The sequence below is a fragment of the Pyrgilauda ruficollis genome, unplaced genomic scaffold, assembly GCF_017590135.1.
Source record: "Pyrgilauda ruficollis isolate IOZ18807 unplaced genomic scaffold, ASM1759013v1 scaffold10, whole genome shotgun sequence".
NCBI classification, from domain to species: domain Eukaryota; kingdom Metazoa; phylum Chordata; class Aves; order Passeriformes; family Passeridae; genus Pyrgilauda; species Pyrgilauda ruficollis.
Window position 1 is genome coordinate 14,375,326 of NW_024508101.1, and position 25,302 is coordinate 14,400,627.

Below are 25,302 nucleotides of genomic sequence, written 5' to 3' on the forward strand. Positions count from 1 at the left end.
ATTCCAGGAAAAAGATTCTGATTCTAAAAATCAAGTCTCTATGCCTAAAAGAATTATATCTACAATTCTACACGGGCTTGGGCCACAGAACCTTGGGGGTCACTTCTACAGTGCAGTCTGGAGAATTTAATTTCCTTTGTTCTTGGAAATACCCAGCTTTATTGAGCTTTATCTGGTAAAGACCAGTGTTTTTATTCTCCTTCAGGAGTCTCAGGCTCAGCAGTGAGGTAGCCCCAGTTTTAGCAGGGAATATGCTATGGCATTTAGCACCTTCATGGGTGCCTTTTGCCTTAGGTCCTGCTGCAGTAGCACCACAATCCAAGGTGAGGACTTGTTTAAGTTCAGATAAAGCTGTTTTGAGTGGTTTGTAGCATTTTTAGTATTCATTCGTGGTAGACATGAAGTCTGTCAAAGTTGTGTGCTGATCCCAGTTTTCCAGTCTTTCTCTTTTAGTCTTGTCACTCCAGATTACAAGAAGCGCCAAGTTCACATGCCCTTCCCTGTGGCTGTGCCTTACCACAGTGTCTTCTGCCACCCTCACCAGCCCAGTTTTTAATCTCTGCCACACTCACTTGCTGCCCCTGCAGATCCACCCCCTTTGGGGGTTTCCACAAGGGGAGCCTATGTTTAAAAAAGAACTGCGAGGGTCTGAAAATTAAAGGCAAGGATGTCAAAAAACCTGCAACCAGGAGAGTGGAGTGCAATTTAGGTGAACGTGTAATACTTACAAAGGGAAGGGAAAAAAACAGGGTCCCCAGTGAGAAACCCCACTGCCAGAGGCCTTTGGAAGGACACCAAATCAGTTGCCTGGAAACTAATGCTGCCCCTCGTTATTGTCAGCAACAGGAAAAACCCACAAGTGCCATAATTCAGGCCACCACTTCTGTCTTTTTCTCTTGGCTGAATGGAAGAAGCAAAGAGAAGAGGCTTTTCATGCTCTCTGGGTAGCAGGGTGTCTCCTTGCCCACAGCTCAAGGGGTTGCAGTCTCTGTGCTTTTGCATCTGGATGGTCAGTTCCCATTGCAAACCTTGTGTCCTGAAATTTAGAGGCTAAATCATCCTCCTACAGCTTTTTAAAAATTAAGGAACAGTTGAAGTTGGCAGGAGCCTCTGGAGACCTCATCCAACCACCTGGCTCAAGGAAGAGCCAGCTCAAGCAGGTGGATTTCTAGCACATCTCATCAGGTTTTGAGGATCTCCAAGGATGGAGACCTCTCAGCCTCCCTGGGCAGACAGTTCCAGTGTTGGATTACCCTTCTGGTGAGGCTTTTTGTTTAAAGTTTAACTCAAAAACTCTTTGACAAAAAGGACTGTATAAGTGACTGTTATAACACAACACATGCATATACACATGAAATTGCCCAAAACAATCTGGCTGCAGCAAGTTTAGTGTTAATTCCACAGCTGAGCTATTTTCCAGAGGACCCTCGTCCATCCCACACACAGGACAGACTTTTCCCTCTTAGGAAAAAGTCTCACAAGGCTTTTCCACAGTGTTGTTCAGTGCACGAAGCCTGAGGCAGGATCTTTAGCAGAGATTATTCAATCTCTGCTAGGGAGGTAGGATTATTAGTCTCCTAAAAAGCTTTTCAATTGAGTTCACTAAAATAGCTGAATGTTTCAAAACTGGTAATGATTTTAGCTTTGCAAGTTCCCTACCAGAGGATGGGTCTATGCTACGGCTGTTTTACAGAGGACAAAGCTTGAGCCCAGAAGGGCTAAAGGGATGGGGTGCTGCATGGACACACCAACAAGTAGGACATTACAGAGCACTTAAAAGGTGCAGCAACTTGCCTTCAGGTCAAGAGGCTTTAATAAAGCCAGTGTCCCATGGCAGACCAAGCTGCTGCACAAGGAGCAGCTCAGTGCCTGGGTGGCAGTGGCAGGGTCTGTGCTTGCCCTGTACCCAGCATTGCTCTGCCTTGGTGTGCTCAGCAGCCCACAGGCAAAGAGGCTTTGGGCTGTAGAAAAGAGGGAATTGGTCAATTCAAATTAAAAGAGGCTGAGATTGTCCAAACCTGGGTCTAGGCAAGTCTGGCTCATCCTAGCCTAAGCACTTTGCATTTGAGGGGGACAAGTTGAGAATAAAGAAAGCACCTTGAGAGTCCAGCTCAGGCAGACAGGTAGCACAAAGCATTTGCCAAGGGTTCCTGCTGGCCCCGGGACTGGAGACCTGTAGCCTTTGTCACACAGGTGGTGGCTAATCCTTCTTCCACAGCTGTTTCTATAATCCATGGTGGCACTAACCCGCTTGTCTATAGTCCAAGGAACCTTTTGTCTTCAAACCAGAGACCACTGCAGGGACTCCTTTTCCTGATTGCCCCTAGGAGGGAGATTTGGCTTTTGTTTGGGTGACTGCTTTGCTGATTCAGCATGGGAGCAGGGAACAGGACACACGTTTCAGGAATTAAATCCATTGCAGGAACTGAAAAGATCCTAGTCCCCCAAAAGCTGATCCACAATGTCAAGCAGCAGCGGGGGAAAGGAAGGAAGGTGGACAAAAAAGACTTTGCAAGGAGCAGACCAAAGGCAAGTCTGAGTTTCACTGTCTGTGGAGGAGAGCAGAGCCACCCCCCCCACCTCCCTCCATTCCCCAGCCCTTCCCTCTTACAAGCTGCAAGTCCCTGGGAGGCCCCTAATCTGCCTTGCTGTACAAAAGCCCCAGTCTGCTGGCTTTCCTTTTCTTTTTGCCTATTTAGAGTTGAAGTGGGGATCAGTTTCCAGGCACGAAGGCGAGGAGGGGGAAGAGCAGTGTGCTAAGGGTCTCTGCAAAAGAGATCCTGTGGAGGGCAAGAGCTCAGGTGGTTTCAGGTGGGCGGGACACACAGGGACATGGGGTGTCTGGGGTTGTCAGGATCCTTGCTTTCTAATTACTGAGGTTTTCTGGTGTGCTTGGATATCACTAGCAAACTGATGGAGAAGATAACTCCTTCCATCTTTTGTTTCATTTGTGAAACAGGATCTCTGCTCTCTTGATCATATTCAGAGAATTTTTCTGCACTGCTTCTGGCAACAATTCAGCCTACCTGTCCAGGACTCCTACCCAATGCTAGATGAGGTCTTGTCAGTACTTTGCAAATGCTATTAATAATTTCCTGCTTCTACTGGCAATATCCCAAACCCCTCGGGTCTCGTTCGCCTTTTTGTGCCTTTAGCTCATTGGTGGTTCATAATCACCCATGACTGCTACAACGAAGTTCACCTCCTCCTCAGTCATGTCCAACTGACACACTCCCTGTCTAGCACAAAAAACCCCAACCCTGTGATTAGTCTTGCATTTCGTGCTCTTGAATTTCAACTCGTTCCTGCGTCTCCATGCTCAAGGTTGTCTGCTGCTTTCTGTTTGATCTCCTGTCTCCTCTGCATTCACAATGCCTCCCCCTTCTGCGTCATCAGCTGGCTTAACCTAAGCGCTTCCACTTCTTATGACAACATCATTCATGGAGAGAATAAACAAGATCAATCCCAGGATCGATTCCAGAGAAACTCCAGTGGTGAACTCTGTCCAGCCTGCTACTGCCTCTGTCCAGAGGTACAGCTTCTGTGCCTGACTTCTATTTCTTCCCACTAATCCCATCATCTTCAGTTTAATTAGTAATTTCCCTGTCACTCCATTGAGCACAGCTTGGCGCATTTGTCTAGAAATTTGTCTAGATGAATTGAGATGAGCAGGCTGTCTCGGCCGAGCGCTTTCCACGGCCTGCCGAGCTGGTTCTGCTCCAGCCGTTTAACCGAGCTGGCCTGCAAGCTTTGTTCCAGGTCTTTGCATGCTGCTGACCCATTCTGCACACTCCCCAAGCCCCACAGTAAAAACATCAAACAAACCAGTTATGGCTACTACATTCACAGCATTCAGTGTGGTTCTTTCTCTTCTGCAAGAGGTTCTGCCTCTGGAAACCTTGCCATCACACCTGCATTTTGGCTTTTTGGTTTGTTTGGAAACCAAGCAAATACCTGCTTGTCCTGGCTGTAACACATCACTGTGTCTGACTTCTGTATCTTATTTTGTTATCCCATTCAGGCTTTGTACTGTCATTATCTTGCATGTTGACCCTACACCCAGCATTATCATCCTCTCCAGACTGACTGGGAGCCACATCATGAACACCTCTGCTACCCAGTAGAGTCGCTGTACTAAGTGGGTGCCTGAATGATATTTTCCCTAGTGTCAGAACACCCTTTGTTAAGATTTAGGTCGGCCAGTTTGCTGTGTTGTCCATACTGCTTCCTAGTCTCTGGAGTATTCTGTTTCTTGGGTGTTCTGTTTCAAAACTGGTAGGGGAGGACATGCATCCAGTTGGAACTGAATTTCCCAGAGGTGAACTCAACGTGAGGCAAACACATCCCAGATCCAGTCCTCATGGGCTTGGGGAGCTTTAAGGCTTTGCATTAACTTTGCTAAATGCTGTGCCGGGGGACCTGGCAGTCCTGCTTCTTCTGACCCTCAGGCACTGGCTTCCAGATGTTCCCACTGGAATCCAGACCTGTCAGAGGCAACTTTGATGCTCTCTGAGCGTGGACCAGATCCTCTCTAGTGCAGACAACACTAGGCCTAGAAATAAGGCATGTTTTCCATGCCCTCATCTGGAATGCAAATAACAAAGCCTGTCTGAATTAAACTGTAAAACCCTCTCTCAAGCTACTAAAAAACCAGCTTTCCCCAATTTAACTCAGCCTGCCAGGGTACTGGGATTCCCAAGCAGGGAGAAGTCCATCCTCAGTCAAGGGAGATGAATGGACTCTGAACAGAGGGATGAGCAGACTCCCTGTGTTGCAGAGGAGGCTGGGACAGAGCCCACACCCTGCAAGGGGCAGACTGGACAGACCCCCTGGAGGGTCACCACTGTGTGTTAACCTTTGCAGGACACTCCCTGGGCATGGCTGTGCTCCCCACGATGCTGTTTGCTGTCAGGGTACCTGGCTTCCCTGGAGACTGCCCCGGCTGCTCCCACCTCACCTGCCCTGCTGCGAGCACCAAAAGCGAAGCCAGACCTCACCACGCTGCCCTCTAAAGCCTCTGTCTTGTGGTGGAAATAAATTGCCTCATATTCCCGTAACTCAGGCAGAAAACCCAGGCCCCTTGCTGATAAAACCAGGCAGCCTGGACAGCGTTGCCCTGGCAACCTGCACTTTCTTCCCCATCCTTTTGTTCGGCCTCGGACCCAGACTTTTGTACCCAGCCATAATGGGGCCAGACTCTTGGGATGTTTACGGGGTGAGGTGAGAGGAATTTCATTCAGCCGTGTCTTGCTTGGCCCGTCTCCTTCCGCAGGGTGAGGGAGGAATGTTATTGACCAAGGCCCCATGCAGCGACCGAGGCACTAAAGAAAGGCACTTTAGACTTTCCGACAAAGAAAAGAAATTCCTGCCCTCCCCCATGCAAACATACCCCCCCTGCCCCAACTCGCCTTTTGTTTCCTTATTTCTCTTCTTTTGGTAACTTCCCTGCTCACCCACTCCTGCCCACAGCTGCTCTCACCAGGCACAAACAAAACCCTTCAGCATGCCCTGTGTGCCTGCCAGCTCCAAGTTGCAAGGCATTCAGTAATCCTCCTGGATCCCTGTCCTCTGAGGCACCTTGACAATAAAACAAAGCTGGACGTGCACTGAGTTTGCAGGAGCAGGAGTGCTGTGCAGCTGAGGCCAGGGCATGGAGCAGCCAAGCACAGCAGGGAGCTGGAGCAGGACCCCAGCCCACTCAGAGGCCCTGCCATGCTCAGTCCCTCGCCCTCTGGTTTGGGCTGGAAAGGGTTAAGCACATCAGGTCCAACTGCCTGCTGAGAAGACAAAAGTCTGCCTTGACATCCAATATTGAAACTCCCAGGGACACCAGTGAGGAATTCCCATTAGCTGGTGTTTGTGGAAAGCCTTATATCAAATGCCAAGGACAGCCAGTTTGCTTTCCTCGTGCCAGTGACTGGGAGAGCAGCAGCACCTTCCTGGCACTGCATTTCAGGGAAGAAGCAATGCAGACACATCAAGTGGTGCCCTTATGGAGGAAAGGCAAGCAAATCTTTCTCTTTATCCCCCTGCACAGCTGGCAGCTTCAGCAGTGGCCAAACCACCCTGGAGAAACTCTAGCCTGCCTTGACCAGACGTGTGCCTGCGTTCAGGTAGCTCATTTCAGAGGAGAACACCATAGCACCACTCTCTTCCTGGCCTTCAGATTTCATAGTGTCTTGTGAGCCATCAAATCAACGCACAATTTGGGCAGAAGACTCTGAGGACCTGTTCCTGACAACACAGTTGTGTTTCCCACTCACCCTGCCCCACGCTGCTCTGCTTTCAGGGCACCTGAGCAAAGCCAAAGGCATGAGCAGAGATGGGATGCTGGGAAGGATGGCCACTGGGTTTTGTTCAGTTCTGCTGGGGGCATAAACACAAGATAAAGCCCAAGTTGGTGTTGTTTGAGTGGATAAAGATCCCTTGAGAAGTGAGTGGCTCCTGCTGTGGGCAATGTCCCAGTGCTTGGCCATCCTGGGGGACTCTGCCCAGCAAGACAAGAGCCTGCAGCTCATAGCAGAGACAATGAATGTCTTATGGATGGTGAGAGGGACTGCCAGAAGCTTTTCTTTAATCCTGAATGGATTGTTATGGTATTGCTCTCTCCCAGCTGGATTACCTGATTAAAAGTGAGCTCATGCATCATAGCCTTTCACTTCAGCTGGTGCTGCAAGAAGATGGAGGAAAAAGGTCTGGACACCAGTTTTCCTCACACTTGTCTTGGAGACCCCTACTCTTCCATCATGTCTACTTAAAATAAAAAAAAAAATCTGCTAATAGATTTAAAAATTGATTAGCAAGCTGGACAGCAGAGAGGAGTGGTGACACATATGATGGAGGACCACAAGACACCTACTCCTGGGACTGTCGCCAGCAAAAACTAAAGCCCAGGGTATGCCCAGTTGGCTCTTGACAAAGAACTGGCACCATTTCAGTGCTGCTTGCCTCAAAGGCATGAAAACCCAGTGAAAAAGTAGGCTGGGAACCAAGAGGAAGCAAAATGCAGACCAGCCATGAATAATGGGGCAAATGTGTCAATGCTAACAGAAACACACAGCAGCCCTTCCCATTGTGCAGCCTTGGCACAGTCTTTCCTAAAGCTGCTGCTGAAGTGAGCCTTCCTGGATCAAACAGAGTGTGCCTGCAGGCGTGATCCCCAAGCTGGCCTTGATTTATGTGTTTAGGGTTAGTGATTCAGCCACAATGAGGGATCACACACAGGAGGCACTCTCCCGTTGCTCCTCCATCACCTGCACCTCCCCCACGCCAGCCTACTGACCCCTCATTTTTGGGAATGTTGCCTCAGCATTGATTTTCCTTTTCAAAAGCACTTCAACTTGAAGTGCTGAAAATGGCTCCTGAGCAACCCCAAGATGTGAAGCCACGCTGAAAAGGTTCCTTTTTTTGCATTTGCAGGAGCATTAGCATTCATGTTTTTAATGTTTCTGTGTCGTGGGACAGAGGAGGTCAGGGCAGGTAAGGGAAGCAGGCTTAGTGCACTTAGAAACAGGTCTCTGTGAGGAGGTGCAGCAGAAGAAAGCTGCTTGTGGACCACAAGCAGGAATGAGGACTGCAGTTCTCACTACTGAGGATTGATAAACTTGGACAACAAGAAGCCAAATGCCCAAAGCAGCTGAACAGGGAGAAAATCTCTGCTTAGGTGTCCCTGCTCAGCCACTCTGCCTTCATCACTCACTGCACCAACCCTGAGGAAACCAGTTTTGTTTCTGTGTCTTTCACAGCTATCTTCAGAGGGTTACAGGCTCCCTTCGAGGTCTCAGTGAGAAGATGTGGTGCAACATCTTCAAATGGTGCCTTCAAGAGCAGCTAATGGGGGACATCGGAACTGTGGGAGTGGGAATTGTGTCAGGCTGGCAGAGGAAAAGTTCTGCCACGAATGTCTCATCAAGCCAACGCGGGCTTAACCTGTCAGGCAAAACAAGAAGTGGTAGAGACAGAGTACCAGTTAATAGGCTTTAGGACATACAAAGCAGCAGGAAACCCATTTTTCTCCAACCACCCACATTCCATACGGATGTAGCTTTGAGGGTTTTTTTCGGCTTTGTGTTGGTGGAAACAAAAGCAAGTCCCTTCTGCAACCCATTTGAGCAAGAAAAATGAGTTAGAGGCTCCTGGGGAGGCTTGTTTTATCAGAGATGCTGGTGCTGAGGGGGTAGTATAGAGACCAGTGAAGTATGAATGGTGCTCTAAATTTGGGGCTCTCAGGGATGTCTCAGATGGGACAGTGACAGCATTGCATTTCCTCTTGCCTTGATCCAGATGGGTTTGTCCTGTCAGTGCCACAGAGCGTTGACAAAAGGTTAGCTCTAATGCTGCCCCCCTCTTCTCAGAGGGCAAATTAGGGCCAGTTTGTCACAGCAGTGAACTTTCTGCATCTAGCCTTGCCCAAAAGTTCCTCTCCATGGGGCCTGCAGCAGATGTTCAGTGCAGCCAAAGCTAACTTGTTTGTAAATCTGATGAAGTCAGGTTGGGTTTTTCTCCTGTTTTCTCCTGTTTCCTGTTACCTATTAGGTACTTTGATATGCATAAACACCTTGAATGATCTGTAAGTCAGAGACTTTTGCCTGGAAATACTTCCCTGGGATCACTTCAAGAAGAGAGAGAGAGGGGGAGGAAGAGAGATTTTTTCTGAAGTTCCCTTTTAAAAAACAATCCATAACTTCAATTTTCAGATCAATGTAAAAAAAAAAAAAAACCAAAAAAAAAAAAAAAACCAAAACAAACCCACCAAACTAAAAAACATCTATCAAATTATTCTCTTCCTACATTCTTCTGACACTGCTTTTCTCAGCCCTCTCCTCCTCCCAGCCTGTTAGCTGTAGGAGCATTACAGGGTGCTCAAGGTGACAGGAGACGATTTGATTACAGCAGCTGAGCTCTGAGTGCCATCGGTTCCTGCCTTACCCTGCTCTTTGGGGGGAGCACAGCAGCTGTGTTTGCCCTCCAAAGGTGGGGTTCCATTGCATTGGTGGGTGACAGGAGGTGGAGTTTGCTTTAAAAGGCAAACTGTCGGTGTCATTACTAATGAGCTTGAGTAGTGTTAGTGAAGCAACAGAAAAAAAATGGGAAGCAAAGGGAGAGCAGCTGAAGAAATTCCTAGATTTGCTTTTTCTATCTGAAGAACAGAGACAAAAATGTAAAAGGGATCAAACAAATGGAAAAGGCATCAAGACAAAGCAGAAAGGGTGTCAACTTTCCAGCAAATTACACACTCAGCGTTGAGAGACCGCAACTCTGATTTCCAGTCCTCTGGGATATTCCAGCACATTGTCTTCAAGCTGGCTTCCTCATTCAGCTGCAGTTGGGTCTGATGGCTGGTGTGGGCTCTAAAATGGAGAGAGATTAGCGTTAATAAAGGCAACAGCCCCCCCACCCCCTTGCTGTATTTTAGGAATGGCCTTGTGCTGGAGATGGCACATTGTTTCCCTTCTCCAGCCATCCATCAAGGACAGTTCATCTCAGGCTCCGATAAATCCTATTATTTCAGCTGCACATTCCCACTGCCTCCAAATCAGCAGCTGATGATATGCAGAGTGTTGCAATAAATGTTTATGGCTCTGCTTCTCCTCAGCCTTTAATTTCAATGGTTTGATGTTGATCAGCCCCTTGAACAGCCGCTCGTTCACATCATTACTGGTGTGTGCAAACAGCCCGCGCCGGGGACCAGCGCCAGCTCCGCTGCTGCGCTGATCTTGGCTTGCTGGAGTTCTTTCCAGATATGATCTTATAACTCAAGGAAACGAATGGTTTCCTCCAGCCCTGACTTAGCATCCTCTGCTGTAGCACAAGCATATGCTACGGAAGGTATTTATGCGTGGCTGAATGCCCTGGGTGTACACATAGCTGGGGATTTTATTAAAGCCTATACCCACCTCGGTGTTTCTGGGCAAATTCACAGCCGAGGCACACCGTCAGCTCAGGAGCTGCACACTGGCTGTGAAAAGCAGTAATTACACATTCCCCCAAACCAGCGAGTGGCCGTTTCCCTGCCAGCCTCCTGCCTTTGCCCACGGAGCAGACAGATGCAGGAGAGGATGCTGCTGCTCTCCCCTGCCTGAAGTGCTGCAAAGGCCAGAGGATGCTGCCCGGGAGGTCAGGACCTGCTGGTGTGAGCTGCTGTGCAAACATCTAGTTTTTCCACATTTTGGACTCAGCAAGTCCAGCTATGAAGTCTTGGCGCAGATTTGGGGCAAACAGCCTGTGCAGTGAGTCTGAGGCAGAGCTGAACCTGCTTCTCTCAGGTCCTTATCCATGGTGACCATCCTCATACAGATCCCAATGTGGACTGAGATCCCAGCACTGACCATGTCTTGTGCCCCATTGTGGACAAGGTCAGGCTTTCTCAGACACACAAGTCAAAGTTCTAGGCCACCATGGTAGCCAAGCTGACAGCATTTCGTAGCTCAATGGAGACAGCAGCTCAGGAGCCCAGAGCAACAGCAAAACCTGTGGGACCTGAAGTGGAGGCAGTTCTAGGCTGCTCAGGACCAGGACAGCACTTGTGGGGAGGAAGAGACAAAAGGTACATCATCAAGTCTGCAGATGACACCAAAGTGGGATGGGTTTGGAGTGGGGGGTGCTGGTGCCAGCTCAGCAGGGTGGCCCCTGTGTGACTAGGGGTTAGAGTTTCTTAGAAGATGCTCCAATTCTGACGCAACCAGGGGTGTCACTGTGTAGCTGTCCTGACTGAAGGTCTTGCTCAGAGGCGGTGCATGCAGCAGGAGGTGAGTGGAGATGGACCTGTGCTCTATACCAGGCCCAAGGCTGTGGGTGATGGACAAGGCAAACAAGAGAGGAAGAAGTGGTTTCTTCACATGGTAGCTCTTTGCAGGTGTCACTCCAGGAGAAGACACAAGCCCATGAAGCTCAGTTGTGCTGGGATTCTATGGACATGAGCCCAACAGACCTCAGTGCTTGTAGGGACACAGCGGTGCCAGGTGACTGCAGCTGGGGGACCACCTATGTCCCACATCCCCACCATGGGATACTGACCTGATACACCTGTGGCAAAGCTGATGCTGGGAGGCTCAGGTACGGCAGGAGGATGCAAGGGAGGACCAGGAGCTGGGATGGATGACACCTGCAGGTGGTGCTACCCAGCTGGTGACCACCATGAGTGAGGAGTGGTGCCCTTGAGGAGCAGGAGGAAGGCTCAGGACAGGTATTCCTGCTGGCCCACGCCTGGGGAAGGGGAGCAGGGACGATGAGCTGGGGCTCTGCTTGCCAGAAAAAATGAAGTTCACAGCTCACTTGTCAACATGGAAAAGGGAAGGGGGGGCTTCCTGGGAGCGGGATGGAGCCGGGGAGCGCGGGTCGTTAGCCTTCTGCTCACATCGGCGGGGGAAAGCAGTTTCATTTGCTGGCCTGATTGGACTGATGAGATTTCCATATTCTTCATTAAGGGGCTGCCAGCAAGCGCGGCTGGGCTGCCATTTCCCATTACTCACAGCCTATCCATTATGCAAAAGGCGAAAGGGAGAGGGATGAGCCCGTGAGCCCAGATAGCGGCTGTAATGATCCTGTCAGCCTCGCCAGCACCGCGGAGACGGGAGCCGAGGGTGCTGCAGAGCCTGCTTCCCTGCCTGCTGCCCTGCCTGGGCACTGCTCTCTGCTGCAGGTGCCAAGTTGGTGGCATCAGGCTCCATGTCTTATGCTGGCCTCTCCATGCCCAGCATTCAGCTGTCCCGCCCTGCCCCACTCTCAGCGCTGCAGCAGGGACACAGGTGAGCCAAGTCCCACTGCAGCGAGGCCAGTGCAGAGGGAATGGGGGATGAGTTACCAGCCCCAGGATGTGCCCACCGGCCTCCCAGCCACCCAAGGGGGCTGCAGGACCCCCCAGCTCAGCCCCTTTCCCGTGGCAGATGAAGTGGGGCTGCCTGGTGCTCCAGGCATCCCTGGTACATCAGGATGGGGTGGCAAGGAGCAGGGAGAGGAAGGTGAAAAGGCCTCCTTTGGTCGTGGGAGGGTAGAGGGCAGAGGCAGATCCATCTGCATCCCACTGACCCCCAGGCGGGCACTGCTCCTGCCTGGGTGCTCTCACCACACCCCATGGGAGCTCCAAGCCTTCAGGCTTGGTACCCAACCGCTCCCTGTCCCTCCCCAGGGATCACAGCCCACGTGTGGAGCTGTTTGATGGGGCCCTGTGCCCTTTGAAGGCAGGGATGATGGAAGGATCATCACCTCAACCTGGATCCACCCAGAGACAGCCTGTGCTAGGGAAGATGGGGAAAATTACCTCTCAACCCCAGTATTGAACTGGGCTGCTGCAGGGAGGTCTTGGAGTCAGGAGCTCTTCCCAAGGTATCTGTCATGCCTGACCTCAGCTGTCACCAGCAGACAATTATCTCAGTGCTGAGAGATCACAGTGGGGATGCAAGGACCCAGCTCTCTCCCTGCCTCCCCTTCAGCTCCCTTTTCCCCATCTCCTTGCCACGGTGGTGCAGGCAGATAGAGGCTGCAGGAAAGGCAGCCCCCAGAACACTGGCTGTGCTCCCCAGCCTCCATCCCAGGTTATGGATGGAGCTCCCCACCTTGCTCCTGCCTCACTGGAGCTGGATTAATGGTGTGGGAGAGGGATGGGGTGCCTGCAGAGCCTCTCCATCCCCCCAACACCTTTCAGCTGTATTTCACAGAATTGTTTACGAGTCTGGCCTCCCTGGAGGGAGTGTGGGTCAGCTCCAAGCGAGGCTGCTACCGGCAAGGCTGCCTTTGGAGGAGGATGCAAAATGCCCAGACGCTGGAAGGAACAGGGACACGTGTCAAGGGAGAGTTTCCATTTATTAGTGACAGTAACCTCAGCAAAAAATAGCCTGGTCTTTGTCACATCTTCATCCCTTCAGTGTCTCTGCGGGGCACAGGCAGAGTAGCTCTAATTGCTCCCAGGTGTGGGAAGCAGAGATCAGAGCTCAGCATCTCTCTCCTCACCCTCTCATGCTTCCTTCTTGCCTTTTTCTCTTCCTCTCCACCCTTTTCTCCACCATCCCTCTTTCATCTTTCAGCACCAATACGACCAGCATACGTGGCTGTCTTTGCTGCTCCATCCCTGCCCTTCATCCCTGCCTATCACCTTCACACACCTTCAGAGACCTTGGTCTCGGTGCTGGGTCCCTGGAGGCTGTCCCCTGCCTCCCTGGCTGCTTTTGGGGACTGCTGTGGCACAGGCTCTTGTCTGTCCCTGCGTGCAGGCAGGAGGAGCACAGCAAGAGGTGCAGCAGGTGCAGCCCCGCGGTCAGGCCCTGGCTTTGGGGCGGGAGAGCCGCTCGGGGGGCACGGGGACAGAAGGGTTAACTGTCCCTGGTGCGGTGCCATCGCTGGGTGCCCATCAGCTGCCCCGTGTTGCACCAACAGCGGGCACTGAATCCTTTCCTCGTTGGCAGCGCTCCAGCCTGGCGGAGGAAGCTGCTGAGAAAATGCAATTACAGCAAACAACAGCCACACGCGCAAGCGCTGCAATCCACACCTGGCTCTAATTAACTTAATTAGCCCTTAATGAGCTACACTGGTCGGAAGGCCTATTTTTACTTAATTATCCCCTAATGTGCTTAGCAGAAAGTGGGGGCCCTGATGGATGGAGAGGTTTACCTGGCTTCCTCTACTCTGGCAGGATACTCCATCATCCCGGCATTCCTACAACGAGCTGAGCTGCCCGACAGTGGAGCAGGGATGAGCCTGGGGTGGCTGGCAGCCTGGCACACAGTGGCTGATGGCAGGGTTTGGCTACACTGTGTGGCTTGTCCCACTGTGTCCCAGCTCCTGCAGGTCTGGGTGACGTTTAGGAGAGCCTATGGTGGTGCACTGGTTGAGTGCAGCTGGTGCAAAAGGGTTTCCTGGGATGTGGTGGCCTGAAGCTGCCAGGCTGTGCCATGCAGTTCTGGGGGGATGGCTGGATCTGGCCCCCAGGTGGCTGGAGGAGAGGTGGTGGCCCAGGTCCAAAGCATTGTGTTCCACCTCAGGGAGCCCCGTGCAATGAAACACCCTGTGCATGGCATACACAGCGTGAGAGAGGTTAGCCCATTGGTCCCTGGGGAAAACGGGATGGGAGCAGACTGGGGTTGGGAACAGCCCGGTGCCACCAGAACAGCTCTCCTGCATCCTCTGCTCTCCAGCTGCAAACTAGGTGAGAGGAGCTGGTCCCGGGTGCAGGGAAAATGCTGCGGTGCCTGGATCTGGCCCTGCTGTTTCCACAGCAACCAGCATCATCCAGCCCAGCCCTGGTAGCTGCAGCATCTCTGGGGGCTTCCTCAGAAAGCCTGTCCTGAGCATCTGAGTTAAAGGTGTGGGAGTCCACGCCTCCAAACTGTGTCCTGGGGAGGCTGCAAGGACCTGCTGTGGCAAGCCAAGGATGCAGAGACAGGGTAGGGAGGGGATGGTGCCTGCCACTGGCCCTTATTCATACCATGCCTCAATGTAAAGAATTTTTGAATTAAAAGAAGAGCAGGAGCCAGGAGGACAGTGCTGCTCTCCCAGGCCTGACAAGTCACTTCCCAGATGGATACCCCTGTAAATTATAGATGGAATGTGCTGTGCTTTCCAGCAGCAGCGGAGCACGGAGCTGATGATGTGCTTGTGAAGGAAGTGGCTGTGTCCCACAGCATGGCATGGCTGGACACTGTGCTCTCCTCTCACCTGCCCTTCAATACCACCAGCAACACCACACAGCCAAGCCTGGCCTTGCCAGCAAGTGGCACTGGGCTGTGCTGAGGCAGTCAGGCAGTCCTTCCTCCTTCCCCTCCTCCTCATCACCGTAGCAGGCTCAGTGAAAGGTGCCATGTCCTGATATTCCCTTCCCTTGGGTTTGGTCCCTCCACCTTCCTTTGTTCTTCATCCCATCCCTTTGGTGAGATGATTTCCTAAAGCTATTTTAGTAAAGTTTCTCTTTTGAATTTCTTCCTTGTTAAGTTTTGCAGCTCAGAGCTCAGCAAAGCACTGGCCTCTTGCTTTCCCAAGGCAGGCTGTGCTGGGGAGACATGGTGGGTCACTGTCCCTCTGTGTCTCCCTCAAGACTCTCTGGGCTGATGGATCCTTTGTTTAACAGATTTGGAAACAGTGAATTGGCCTTTATTGCCTTTCCTGGGTCTTAAAGGCCTTTGCTGGGTGCAGGAAGGGTTGTGCAGGCTTTTAGGAGATTTCTTCTGCTCTGGACTTTGGGTAATTTGCTCCATTTTTCCTGGTGACTCTAATCAGAAGTGTGAGACCTTTATTCGTACACTGAAGTGTGTTGAGTGTTTAAAGGAGGGTTTAGAAGCAGATGTTGAGGGGGATCTGAGGGTCCTTGCTGCTGCCCTGGCAGCAAAGGGCCTGACCTGTCCTCTGAGGGCATCCTGTCTGTCCTTAAGGGGATTTCTGTCCCAGTGGGACATCCTGCCCTGGATGGGACTCTCGTCCCAAAGAGGCATTCTTATCCTGGAACAGGGGAATCCTGTTCCCAAGGAATGCCCTGTCTTGAATGGGGTCCTGATCCCAAAGAACACCCTGTCCTAAACTGGGGTCCCGTGCCTAAGGAACATCCTGTCCCCAAGGGTTATCCTGACCTGGATACACGTCCTCTCTCCAAAAGGGTTTCTGGTTCCATGGAACTGCTTGTCTCCGTGGGGTTTTCTTCCTCCATGAGGTGTCCTGTGTGAGGATGAGCTCCTGGCTGCCCAGCCCAACTCCATGGGATGTTTTCCACCTTGCTCACGCCATGGCACAGCTGGGTATCCGTGATCACCCCTGGCCACCCAGCGTTCTGTAGGGGACCACTGCTCCCCCAGCCTTGCCCTCACTACACCCCCTCCCCACGGGCAGGGCTCCAGCTGCAGCTCACAGCTGGATTGTAGCAGTGCTTTGATGCAGTAAAAAGGGGTCTTGGGTCACTCAGGGAAGCCCTGCTGGGGGGCTGGCAGTCATTCCCAAAACTGGGGCTGTTAATTTGTTGTTGTGCAGAGAAAATAGGGCACTGAAGTGCATTTGAAGGTGAGCTGGTGCAGGCTTATTGGTGGTTGGGCCTCTTTGGGAGGGGCATTTAAGTACTGCTGGGAGAGGGTTTCCAGCAGTGAGATCTCTCATTTGTCCCTAAAGGAGAGTGGGGGGCTGCAGCCATGCAGCCCACCTGGAAGGCACCTGGCACTGCAGCAGCATTGCTGCTTTAACCACGGCCTGAAGCCCCAGCCACGTCCCCATCCCCTCCCGCTCGCCCCTGGGTCCAGCATCCCTGCCTCTGCCACCAAGCAGCACTTTAGCATCCAAATTCAACAGAAAGAAGCTTTTCCCCAGACACCTTGCTCCTGGCGACCCAAGGGTGCTCCCTGGGGACAGCATCCACCTCACCTGAGCACCGCTGCCTGCCTCCCTGGAGAGGGAAAACCCCATGGCAGGGCTCAGGCATCGCCCCCGCTCGGGCTTTATGTTTGCCATTATATTAATCTCTCATTTGAAATGGATACAAGGAGGGGGGGAGATAAATTAGTCCCATTCTTCTGGGAAGAATGAAGTGACCCTGCGAGGCGAGGGACGACCGTGCCAGCCCCACCGGCCCAGGCAGAAATGCTAATTTCTCCTTTCCTCCACCAAAGCCGGAGTAAAAAATGCTAATGGGGATGACGGCGGGCTGCAGATAAAAGTCTGTGTCTGCTCGCTCGCACACAGATGGGTTTGAGCGCCGCGATAAGCTGGCAAACAAGGTAATTAAAATAATTAAAATGCTAAACAAAGGGGAGGATGGAGACAAGCGGTACAAAGGGCTGGGAGAGACGAGCAGCTCCTGGGAAATGGTAACTGGGTGCGGGCAAGAAGGAGGGCAGAGGGATGGAGGTGGGTGGGCTGGGAAGGAGAAGGAGAAGGGCTGTGGGGTGCACCAGGTAACCATCCCACAGGGAGCCCCATCCCTGGCTGCAGCTGGCCCTGGCCACGGGGACATCTGCCTCTGCCATCCCCTGCCTGCCCCAGTGTCCCCTGCACAGGTGACTGGGGGAAACCCAGGAGCCCAGGCAAATTCCCACTGTCTTGGCAAATTTTTCCAGTTTAAAACAAACTGCCCCCAAAACAGGCATGTTCTGCTGCTGGAAATTGCTCTCTCAAAGTCTCCCTTTTATTAACAGCATCCATTAAAGTACACACACACAAAAAAAAGCGAGCTTGAAATTAAAATTAATTTTTGTTTCAGGCCAAGAGAAACATTGGATTTGAGTGAAGCAAACTTTTATTTAAAGCAAAGTCCTCAGGTGGCAGAGAGCTTTCACCTGCAAGGAGAGCTGAGGTCTGGAGCCAATCTAGAGACCTCTGTGCCGTGCTGAGGCCAAACCCTGCACCGCAGCTGCAAATCCACACCGGTGCAGCCCTTGGTGGGCTGCCCTACCTCACAAGGGGCAGCATGGACTTGGGATGCCCCTGCCAGGCTGTGCTGCCCCACGGCAGGTTCAGAATGCCCCAGAGGGCTGCACTTCTCCCTCCCCGTGGCTGAGCATCCTTCCCTGCTGCTTTCCTGGTGCCCGTGGCCCCTGGAGCAGGAGCCTGCGAGACAGTTTCAGCAGAAGCCATGGAGGGTGGGGAACAAGCAGATGCCCTGTGAGATGCACTGGGGGGGTCGGGGCTGAGATCCCCCCTCTGAGCTTCCTGCTGTGAAGGAGCTGTAGCCAAAAGCAGGCCGGGGGCTGGCAGCCTGCCCGCGGTGAGCTGAATCTCCGGCTGCAGTTTGAAGCTCGCAGACAGCTATTTAACACAAACAGCCAAGCTGTTATCTTTTCCCTTAGGGCCACCATCCCTTTCGCTTCTCAAATGCCAAATTACAGCCTACATTTAATTTCAATGCCACGGGGAGATGCATGTCAAGGGAGGGCAGCTTCGTTTAAAATTAGCCACATTAGATTAGTGGTGATACAGGCGGGGAGGAGGGTTCAGAGAGAGGAGAAGCGTCCCCGTGAACTTTGGGGGGATTCCTCTAGGAATGTTGAGGATTTGGGGTCCAGCAGAGCCAAGTCTGCCCCATCTGCTGCATCGCTGGCTCCACACGGATGCTGGTTCTGCCTGGGGATATCCCATGTTTCGTGGGGTCAGGGAAGGGATTTATGGTGTGGCAGGCACAATGTGGAGCTGGCACAGACAGATACAGGGCACCAAGTGTGTTTCCAGCCATCAGCCATGAATTATGTGACCAAGGAAAATTTATCAGGGTCTTCAGTGAAAATAGTATATTTTTTTCTTCACAGCACACTTACGGGAGAAGGGTGTGAGCTGGTGTTGGCTTCCTGACCACAGCATTGGCATTGGTAGGATTCCTGTGGGCTTTTTGCCTGGTTATGAGTTGAACAAGGAAGGGGGTAAAGACCAAAGAGCCTCTGCTAGTGCACAGCTACATTCTGCTCTGGTCTGAGCCCCCAAAATGATGTTTTTTGGTGGGGGGACAACCAGAGGAGTTTGAAACCAGCCATGAGCACGTGGAAAGTGTCAGCCCAAATCCCAATTTCTTTTTCTTTACATTGAAATGCAGACATGCTAAAATTGTGGGCAATGCTTTCATGGGGAATAGTGACAGCCAGGAAAAGAAGAGAGAGCCCGTAATTGCAGGCTTTCACTGACAGCAAAACAACCCTTTAATAATAACTAAATACAAGGAGCGCGCAGAGAGCAATCTTCTCAGAAAGAAACAAACACTGATTTTTCTTTTTTTTTCTCCTCACCAGAAACATCTCTGCTACAAAAGGGCTGGCTGGCATCACCCACATCTCCTTCATCCCCAGGGATTCAGTTTGCCCCACCAAGGATTTCCAGGCCTGCTGGTGTGTGGCAGGGCAGGATGAGCCCTGGCAATTCCCCTGTTCCCTGCACACCAGCACCCAGCCACTCATGGGAGTGTATGGTGGGCTCATGGCAGGGTCCAGCATCCCTGTGCTCTGGCCACCAACCCGTTAGTTTTTAATAAAACTTTTAAAGCCTCAAAATCCCCTGGGGCAGAGCTACAAGGGGTGGACATGGGCAGGCATTGGGAGCGAAGCAGGAGTAAGGAGAAGGTCCCCAGGGAGGTCTGCGATGGAGGGGGGCAGTGGTGCCATGGAGCAATGCCACCCCTGCTCCAGCTCCATACCCAGGGGTAACTGGGCAGGGATACTGCTGCACCTGCCCATTGCAGAGCTCTTCTGCCTGTCCCCATCTCAGGCTGCTCCTCCGGGGGTGCTCCCACAGCGCTGGCGTCCCTCGGGGCATTCACCTCACCCCAGGTGACACAGGGACTGTGACAGGGGACACAGGGTAGCTTCACCGGGGCAGAGGAGGTGTTGATGGGTCCGTGGCTGGTCCCGTGTGGAATTCAGCATTTGTCCCTCGCATCAAGCCAGTCCCACAGCACTCCCAGTTTCAACAGACCGCTCAGTCCTGCTCTGCCTCACCAGACTCCCTGCCCTGCACAACAAATCCAGCACCCTTGGTGTGGGCAGCTCTTCCTCACCCAAAGACCACCCAAAATCCAGTTTGCCTTCTCATGCAGCCAGCCAGCTATTTCTACAGCAGGTGAGGAAGGGGGAGCAGGGCCAGGCAGAGCCGAGCCGCAGGGATGCTCCATCAACATGCAGAGCCACGTGCCAGTTCGACGGCGGCCGGACCGCGTCTGGCTCATCCAGACAGACTGCTGTGGGGAAAGGTGGAAATTCAGCCCCAGGAATCACGGTGCAGAAGAAATCCTCTCACCTTGAGCCCAGGACAATGGGCTGAATCCCATCTATAGGACCTGCCGGCGGGAGCCCTTTGTGGCCCTTAATTAGGCTGTAATTTAGGTGGTCGCTCGGTTTAGAGGAGCGAGGACAAATCTTCGGCTTGTAGAAATCAGTGCAGTGCCACCCCCGCCTGTCCCCCTGCTCTCTCACGGGTGGCGTTCAGGGTGGGAAGCTGCTGTGCCAGGTCCGGGCTGGCCAAGCCGCCGGGGCCAGCCCTGGTACTCAGGAATATGCCGCCTCGTGGGGCTTCAGCTAATGTGACTTGCATCTGTAATTTACTTTTAAAAGGGGATTCTTGCTTTCTCTCTCTCCACACTGCCTGCTGGCTGCTCCTGGATTTTCCAAGCAAAGGGAAGGGGAAGAGGGGTATGAATAAAATATCATCATGACAGCTTTTATATATATATACATGAACCCGCTCTGTCAGGCTGCGAGCTTCATTTTTAAATAAGAAGCTCAGCTCCGTTCCCAAGAGGCCAGGAGAACGCAGCGGGCTTTTAAGGGAAGGGACCAAAACAGAAGAGCATTTTCCTCTTCCATCACATCAGACTGGAGCTGGGTTAATTACGCTTCTCTGTCCTGATTTAAGCACGGGAGCTTATTCAGTACAACTGTTCCTTTATTAATGAATTGCAACCCAATTTTAACTGGAGGAAGCTGGCGAGGAGGAAAAAAAAGAAAAATTGGAAACCCTTTTGCCAGCATGCTCTGTTTGCCGCTGCCTTTCATTTACATAACTTCAAAGTGATGCATTTTTTAAACCAACCTATTTTCAGGTCTGGCTGGACTGCATGGGTGCATGGACATCCATGTTGATGTGGCACTTCTCTGTGTACACCCACTGCTGCTGCAGGGTGCAACAGCTCCTGGGCAGGGCTGGGATCCACCATCCTGCTGGGCTGGGACGTGGCTCTCCACACTCTGCTGCTGCCTGAGATGCTGCTGGCTCTGGGTGAACGTCACCATGAGCTTATGACCTGGTGCCAGCCAGTCCCTGCAACATATCCTGGGGTTCCGATCCTTCCCTGGCCCACCCTCCCTAGGATGGATCAAGAGGCTCATGGAGGATGCCCAGGGGGCAGGGATACTGCTGCTGCGGTCCTGTGCTGGTCCTGCAGGGCACCAGTGGCACCTCGGGGTTCCTCTGAGCCTCCCCGCAGCATCGGGGGAGTCGCGGGCATCGGCGGCGCCGCCACGCGCCAGGGATCCAGGGACATATGCTGCTTTTTCACGCCGCGGAAACACCACCTGCTCGGCTTCCTGCTCAGCCCCAGGCAGGGAGGGAGGGGAGCCCGTCACCCCAGTGCCCTCCTGCACGTCCCCACTGCCTCCTGCACCCAGCAGGGCTTGGCCTCTCCCTCCCAGCTGTGGGCACTCGTGAGTGCCACGGCATGGCACAGCGGATCCCCAGTGCTCTGCGAGCAGAGAGAGCTGAGAGCAGCTTCCCAGCCCTGTGGAGTGCCGGGACGCAGCCCGGGGCCAGCACCCACCACTGCCCCCTCCACTGGCTTGCTCCACACAGGAGAGGTGCTGGGGTAGGGGGGAGCCTCATGGATATTCATGAGCAGAGCGTTTGCTGATCAAAAGGCGCAATCCTGTTTTCCTTTATAATATATCTGGTTAATACAGACTTAATGAACAAATGAATAATAAATTAGACCAATTTTGTTTTCTTTCTTCTTGGAAAGGCAGGCGCAAAGGGGGACTCTGTGCAGGTTTGATTGATAGCAGGGGCTTGCTGGGGGATCTGCTCCTCAAACCCTTATCAAATATGGAACAAATAATGGTGCAATTGGTTTAATCTTGTTGCGTCTTGTGGACGCTGGCTGGGCACGGAGAAGAGGAGGATGATGGGGAGGAAGAGGGATTTTCAACTGCCTTCACCCCACACCAAGGCAGGGTTCAGGTCTCTGGGCAGGGTGCTGGGCACCTCAGTGGTGGTGGCTGCACCACTAACCAGAGCACAGTGTGGGCACAAGCTCCAGGAAGCAGCCAGCACCGCGTGGCTCCATCGTGGCACGTGGCCCAGGGTGACGCAAAGGCATCGTGAGGGAATGGAGCAACACCATTGCCCCAGCTGGACCAACACAGGGCTTCTGGGCTCAGCAGGCTGAGGAGCTGCCAGCAGAAGAAGGATGAGATGACGAGCTCCATCAGGGAGGGGAGCTGTGGCCACGCTGCCATGGCTGCGAGCCTGGGGTGGCGAGGGGCCGTGGGTCCCTGCATGGCAGCACAGCTCGCTGAGCTGGCACTGCCTTTGCTGGCACGGCTCATTGCAGCCTCGGGGGTCGTGTCACATCCCTCCTGCTGATGTGAAGCACTGGGAGGAGGTGATGAGTCACGGGCCACTGGAGCATCCTCCACCTGGCAGGACTGGTGAGAAGGCGGCTGCTGGGGCAGCCCAGGATGTTTCCCTAGGGAGCACTGGGGCTGGCATGCAGGTCTCCAGAAACACAAATCCCTTCAGAAACACTCTCCCGGCCTTCAACAGGCTCCAGGGTCTGGGCTTCATCCTGATCTAGCTCCACAATGTCCCACTGAGATGCCTGAACCTCCTGGACTCCTGCAGAGCCAGTGATGGGAGCATCCTCCTGCCCTAGGACCACAACACCCCCCTCTCCCCACACAAGGGTGCTGGGCTCCTTGCAGGGTGATGGGTGTTGGTGTCATGGGTGGCTTTCCATGTCCAGCATCCCTTTGCCCTGCCAGGAGGGTCAGGCAGCAAGGGACTCCAGGTGGGTGCCAGCACCCCAAACCACACAGTGACACCTCAGCACACACAGCTCCAGCAGTGCAGCAGGTGCTTGTTGTGGAAGCTGCTCCTCTCCAGGTAGCTTCCCCCTGCCATCATTTCAATCAAAAAAAGAGAAGGAATTCCCAGCTGCTGTGAGCTTAGTGCCGCTCCAGCTGCCTTGGCCCAGCCTTGCTGCTTTTCTTTGAGGCTCAGAGCCCCTCACTGGAGTCCTGGCCGTGCTGGGAAGCTGGGCTGGGGATAAAAGTGCCGCTTACCTGCTTACTTCTGCTCCAGCGCCCAACGAGCAGCAACACATGGATTACCAAAAATAATTCCCCCTAGAAAAGGAGGGAGGAAAGAGGTGGGGTGGGGGGAGAAGGAAAAAAAAAAAAAAGAAAATAAAAGAAAAGAAAGCCTGTGCTGTGAGAACAGCCAGCTAACCTCGAAAGCCTCTTACCTGGCCAGATTTAACTGCCTTTGTTGCTGCATCAGCCTGAAAAATCCCCTCCTGCATGGTGTCAGTGCTGCTGGCAGCTCCGAGCCGCTTCCCGGCCCTTTGTAATGAAAGGCGGCTCTGTGCGGCAGCCGCGGCTCCGCTCTCCCCGCGCCGGCGGCTCCCCCGAGACACGCAGCTCCTCTCTCGCACTGCTGCTCTTTGCGGGCCCGTGCTCGCTGTGCACGGGGCTCCGGAAGTGGCCTGGGGAGGAACTGCCTGTGTTAAACACTGGCCCTGGTATTAACTTATCTTCTGCCTCCTTGAACCTGCTTATCGCTGTGATCCCGATTGCAGCGCTTCCAGCTTGCTCCAAAGTGGTATTTCAGAGCCATATCTCCAATCTACTAATTAATGGCTTTATTAATGCTAGAGGAATGGCACGGGTTGGGACAGGGGGCATGACGGGCAGGGGAGCTTGCTGAATCCAGGCTGCTAAGGTAGAGCCTGAAGCTGTCCTGGGGAGTTGGTACTGCTGGGACACAGCTCCCACACATCGCCAATCCCCTTTTCCAGGGCAAGCCCCAGGGCCGCCTCTGCCAGAGGTTCAGAGCCTGGCATCTGTGCCACGCTCCAGCCAGCAGCACTGTGGGGCTGGGAGAGCAGGGGACGAACGGGACCAAGCCTGGGTGCCATCCACCCTTTCCCCTTGGATTTTTCTGCCACCTTGGTGCCAGCCCTCAGAGATGAAGAGGGAGCCAAATCAGCTGCGAGGCATCAAAGGGGGATGTGTGTATGTGGATGGGGTGCACCACCGACCCCAATGTCCCCTTTGAGTTGGTGTCACCCAGGATGGTGGGTGACAGCCGCCTTGCCCGGAGCATTTGGCAGAGGTGGCAGTAGCCAGCTGGAGGACACAGAGGGGTGTTCATATGTGTGTGGGACCCGAGTGCACCCCGGGGCCCAGAGCTGCATCACCAGCGCAGACACACCTGCAGCACCCCACTGCCCGTGCGTGGGGACAGTCACAGTCCCTGCCCCGCACCTGCCACCGCTCAGTGGGAGGCGAGCGGGAAAGGGGACGGTGACTGTGCTCCATCCTGCCTGAGACGTTTTGGTCTGTCTGCCGGGGTGGGCACCCCTGTCCCGGGCTCCCTCTGCCCACACCTGGGCCGTGACCTCCATCGCGGGCTGTGTCCCCATCCCGGGCTGGGCTCCTCCCGTGCTCAGAGCGGCCTCGGCCGTGGGGGGTCCCGAGGGGATGCCGGGCGGCGGGGGGGAAGGCAGGGGAGGCTGCGGAGGGGGCGGGGAGCCCCGGCCGGACTGGGGGCCGGTGCCGGGCAGGGCCGGGGGCGGGGAGGGGGCGCTCGCCCCCCCTTCCCGCTGCCCGCCCCCGCGGCAGCGCGAGTCGGCGGCGGCTGCAGACGGGGACGGCGGCGCCGCGCAGGTAGGACCGACACCGGCGGCGGCACCGGCAGCGCGGCCGGTCCAGGGGGAGCTCGGTGCGGGGCGGGAGCGGGCGGCGGGGCAGGTGCGCCAGCCTCGGTTCGGCTGGAGCGGCGGGGAGCGGCGCCGGGTGCTGCCCGGCCGGTACCGGGCCGGGGATGGGAGCGGCGGAGCCCGGCGCGGGGGTGCTCCCGCTGCTACCGCTGGCCGGGGGCGCTGGGCCGGAGCCGGGGTTGGATCTCGCCGAGAGGGAGGCGGCTGCCTGGCCGGCCGGGGCGGAAAGGCTCCGGGATGGAGGATCGGTGGTCCTGGGGACCGCTCGGGGTGATGGGGCTTCTCGGGTGCGCACGGGGAGCGAGGCCGGGGGATGCTAGGGGCTGGCGTGGGCGTGGGTCGGGCGCCGGCTGCCTGGCGGCAGGTGGATCCGGGGAGGGACACCTCGGGGGGACCCCTCGGCCGCTCGCTGTGGCCCCCCATTTCCCCAGCGCTCGCTGCTCTGGCCACCTTGGTGGGGCCGGGGGCGCCTGGGGGAGAGCCCACTCGAGCGGGGAGCACCCTGGGAGGCAGGAGTCATGTCCGGAGGAGCCGAGCCCTTGTCTCCTCTCCCCGCAGAGCCCCGGCCCACGAGAGACTGACTCCCTGTAGGTTCACTGCATCGTCCCGGGTGGCCTCGGTGGGCTGTCGGGGTGGCCGGTGGCTCTCCGGGGATGTGATACATGTGACACGGCTGAGCTCCCTGCTCCTTTCCCGGCTGCCGCCTCTTCCTTCTGCAATTTTTCATCTTCCCATCTCCACGTCTACCTCTGCAGCCTCTGGTTTCTTTTTTATCCTTCCCTCTTGTTTCAAGATCCGTGGGTTTGTGTGGACTTTTTTTCCAGCCCACTCTCCTCCCCCCTCTCCTGTTTTCTCATCCGTGCTCTCTCTCGCTCGAGCCCTCGTCTTTGTTTCAGCAGGGGGAGAAAAAAAAAAAAAAATTGCTT

General features: G+C 54.1%; 1 protein-coding gene across 1 annotated transcript in view; it reads right to left on the bottom strand.

Annotated features, from left to right (window-relative positions):
* DNAH1 (dynein axonemal heavy chain 1) overlaps positions 1 to 24,799 on the bottom strand; it is a 105,292-nt gene extending 80,493 nt beyond the window's left edge. Inside the window, exon 1 of the mRNA XM_041462546.1 lies at positions 24,044 to 24,799. Within this exon, the coding sequence (XP_041318480.1) occupies positions 24,044 to 24,799 (756 nt within the window). The remainder of the gene's footprint in view (positions 1 to 24,043) is intronic.
* Between the last annotated feature and the right edge of the window lie 503 nt (positions 24,800 to 25,302).